The 3,138-nt window shown below is 59.2% G+C and overlaps 2 protein-coding genes across 2 annotated transcripts; one reads left to right on the forward strand and one right to left on the reverse strand.

The window, feature by feature from the left end:
* Positions 1-68: 68 nt before the first annotated feature.
* Positions 69-2,093, reverse strand: ETH_00003380 (uncharacterized protein; the record flags this gene model as incomplete). The annotated part of the gene is made up of 3 exons (XM_013379006.1): positions 69-258; positions 423-852; positions 1,686-2,093. Coding segments are annotated over 3 exons (1,028 nt in total), but the record flags the coding sequence as incomplete, so codon positions are not given.
* Positions 2,094-2,135: 42 nt separating this feature from the next.
* On the forward strand, positions 2,136-2,424 carry ETH_00003385 (uncharacterized protein; the record flags this gene model as incomplete). Its single annotated transcript, XM_013379007.1, has 1 exon — positions 2,136-2,424. A coding segment is annotated over one exon (289 nt), but the record flags the coding sequence as incomplete, so codon positions are not given.
* Positions 2,425-3,138: the final 714 nt, after the last annotated feature.

Raw genomic sequence — 3,138 nt, forward strand, 5'->3', positions numbered from 1 at the left:
TCTGCTGTGGCCGCAGAATAAAGGTCTCTGCTGCTGCTGTATTAGCAGCTGCTGCCGGCAGCAGCGGCTCAGTAGCAGCAGGCGCTGCTGCCCCTGCAGCAGCAGCAGCAGCGAACAAACCATCCCCGTCATCAGCTGGAAACTGCGAGTCACCAGCACTGCTGCTGCTGCCCCGCCTCTGCTGCTGCTTCCTCTGTTGCTGCTGCTGTTGCTGGACTAACAAGTCAGACAGCAAGCACACAAGCGCGAGCAGCTCCGCTGCAGCACAGCAGCAGCAGCAGCAGCAAAAGAAACTAAATGGACGCTGGGGATGTACACTGATGGCAGCTACAGCAGCAACGCAACAAGAGCAGCAGCGGCAACGCAACAGGAGGAGCAGCAGCAATACAGCAGGAGCAGCAGCTGCTGCAGTAAGGACGTACACAGCGGGGGCTGTCTGTACACTCGAGCTGCTTCGATGTAGGGAGAGCGCAGCAGCAGCAGAGGGCCCCCAGCAGCGAGAGAACGCAGCAAATGGGGCAGCAGCAGCAGCAGCTGCTGCTGCTGCTGCCTCTTGCGTTCTGCTGCAACACTCACAACAGCGGCCAGTGCAGCCGTGGCAGTAGCAGCAGCAGCAGCAGCACCCAGGAAGGCCTTAACACGGCTCTCAGCAGCTCTTGCTGCTGCTGCTGCATCTGCTGCTGTGACTGCTGCAGCGTGCTTTGCGGGCCTCCACCCCTGCTGGTGCTGGTGCTGCTGCTGCTGCTGCTGCTGCTGCTCTCTCGGACGGAATGCCAAGCGAATTTGCAGCGGAAAGCCTGCCGGCAGCTTCTGCCTTGCTGCTGCCGCTGCTGTTGGTGCTGCTGTTCGTGGCTGCAGCACCGAGCACGACACCCACTTAGGCTGTGTGAACAGCAGCAGCAGCAGCAGCAACAGCAGCAGCCTTGGCTGCTGCTGTTGCGACTTGTTCATTGTTCAATGCGCCTTCATTGCTGTCACAGTCAGAATCTTGCCGTTGTTGCTGCTGTTGTTGTTGCTGCTGCTGCTGCTCCATGTCTGCCTGCAGACAAGTTCTGCTGCAGCAGCTCTTGCAGCTGCTGCAGCGCGGGCAGTAGATAGCACAGGAAGGGGATTTGTACACGACTGTTTCTTGCAGTGCTGGTGCTGCTGTTGCTGCTGCTGCTGCTGCTATTGCAGGGGCAACTCTGCAGCACGAACAGCAAGCGCTGCAGCTGCAACTGCAGCACGAGCAGCAGCAACAAGGCACGCGGCAGCAGCAGGACAGCGCAGGGGCTGGCGGGGCATTTCAGGGCTTACATAAATAATTAACTATTCGAAAGCAGCATTTCCAGAGCTGGCATGCAGACAAATGCTGCGGAGAGCTGCTGCTGCTGCTGCTGCTGCTGCTATAGCAATGGCTGCTGCTGTAACACCAGAGGCAGTAGTTGCTGCTGCGGTCCTCTCAGCGCACAAGGCGATAACCTTAGCAGCAAAGCTCTTTTTTGGTTTAGTACTTGAGAAACAACGCTGCTGTTGCTGCTGCTGCTGCAGCGCGGCGCTTTGTTGATGCCGCTGACGACGAAGCCAGCAGCAGCAGCAGCAGCAGCAAGACGGCACCGGGAGGAAGAAGCAGCTAGCGCTCTTCAGACTTCACCGAAATGTTCCCGGGAGAAAATATAATAACCTATTTCCAGTGTCGCCTTCACTCGTGGCTCTGCTGCAGCAGCAGCAGCAGCAACAGCACAAGCAGCAGCAGCGCCGATTCCCAGAAGATCCAGCGAATGTCTTACGACGGCCCGCGACTGCAGCAAGCTGCTGCTGTGCTGCTGCTGGCTCTGTGTCTGCCCGTCGGGGCTCCGCTGCTGCTGGTCTCGCTTCTGCCGCTGCTGCTGCTGCTGCTGCCTGTCTTGCTGCTGCTGCTGCTGTTGCTGCTGCTGCTGCTGCTTCTGCTGCTCCCCAACGCAGTCTTGGACTCGCGAATAGAGGGTGCCATACAAGCATGGCGGAGACTCCAGAAGAAGCGGCAAGAGCAGCAGCTGCAGCAGCACCTGCAGCCACAGCAGCAGCTGCAGCAGCAGCAGCAACTGCAGCAGCAGCAGCAGCAGCCTGTTCATCTGGTGCTGCTGGTAGTAGGCGACTTTGGGCGAAGCCCTCGGATGTGTCAGCATGCCATCTCTGCGTTACAGCAGCAGCATGAGCAAGTGCAGGAGAAACCGGAGCATCAACAGCAGCAGCAACAGCAGCAGGAGCAGCAGCAGCAGCAGCAGCAGCAGCAATGCGATCAGCAGGCATTTGGTTCCCCCATTGTGCATGTTTTGGCATTCAATGAGTCTCCTCTGCCCGAAGCTCTTGCTGCTGCAGCGGAGCAGCAGCAGCTGCTGCTGCACCCGCTGCAGCAGCCCTCGGTAGAGCGCAGCAGACAACTGCTCTGCAGCAACAAGCTAGGTAGCTGCTGCTTCCTGCTGCTGAAGCTGCTGCAGCTGTCGCTGCTTCTGCTGGTGCAGTTGGTGCAGCTCTTTGCTTCAATCCGCCGCGTCACGAACCAGCAGCACCAGCAGCAGCCGCAACAGCAGCAGCAGCAGCAGCGGGAGCGTGTGCTGCTGCTGCTGCAGAACCCCCCGGGGTTCCCGGCGCTGCTCATAGCAGCAGTTTGCTGCAGAGCTGCTGGCTATCCATTGGTGATTGACTGGCACAACTACACTTACTCTTTGCTGCTCCCGCAGCAGCAGCAGCAGCAGCAGCAGCAGGTCTTGGAGCTCGAACTGCAGCCAAAGCAGCAGCAGCAGCAGAGTCTGCAGCAGCAGCAGCAGTCAGAGGGAGGGCTGCTGCCTTACAGCGGCCTCGTTGGCAGCCTTGCTGTAGCTTTTCCTGCCTATAGTGCAGCAGCAGCAAAAGCAGCAGCAGCAATAACAGCAGCATACTCAGAGGCCTGCAGAGCCTCTTTTGCAGCAGCACGCGATGCAGCAGCAGCAGCAGAATTTGCCCTCGGGCGAACAGCAGCAGCTTCTTTCTGCGTCTCCAGGAGGATGCTGCAGCAGCTGCAGCAGCAGCAAATTGCTGCTGAGCTTCTGTATGACCAGCCTTCGGAGCAGCTGCAGCTGCTACCGCTGCTGCTGCGGCACCTCGTTGCTGCTACCTACTTTCCCGCTGCAGCAGCAG

The sequence above is a fragment of the Eimeria tenella genome, genomic scaffold (genome assembly GCF_000499545.2).
Source record: "Eimeria tenella Houghton genomic scaffold, Eth_scaff1294, whole genome shotgun sequence".
In the NCBI taxonomy this organism is placed as follows: Eukaryota; Apicomplexa; class Conoidasida; order Eucoccidiorida; family Eimeriidae; genus Eimeria; species Eimeria tenella.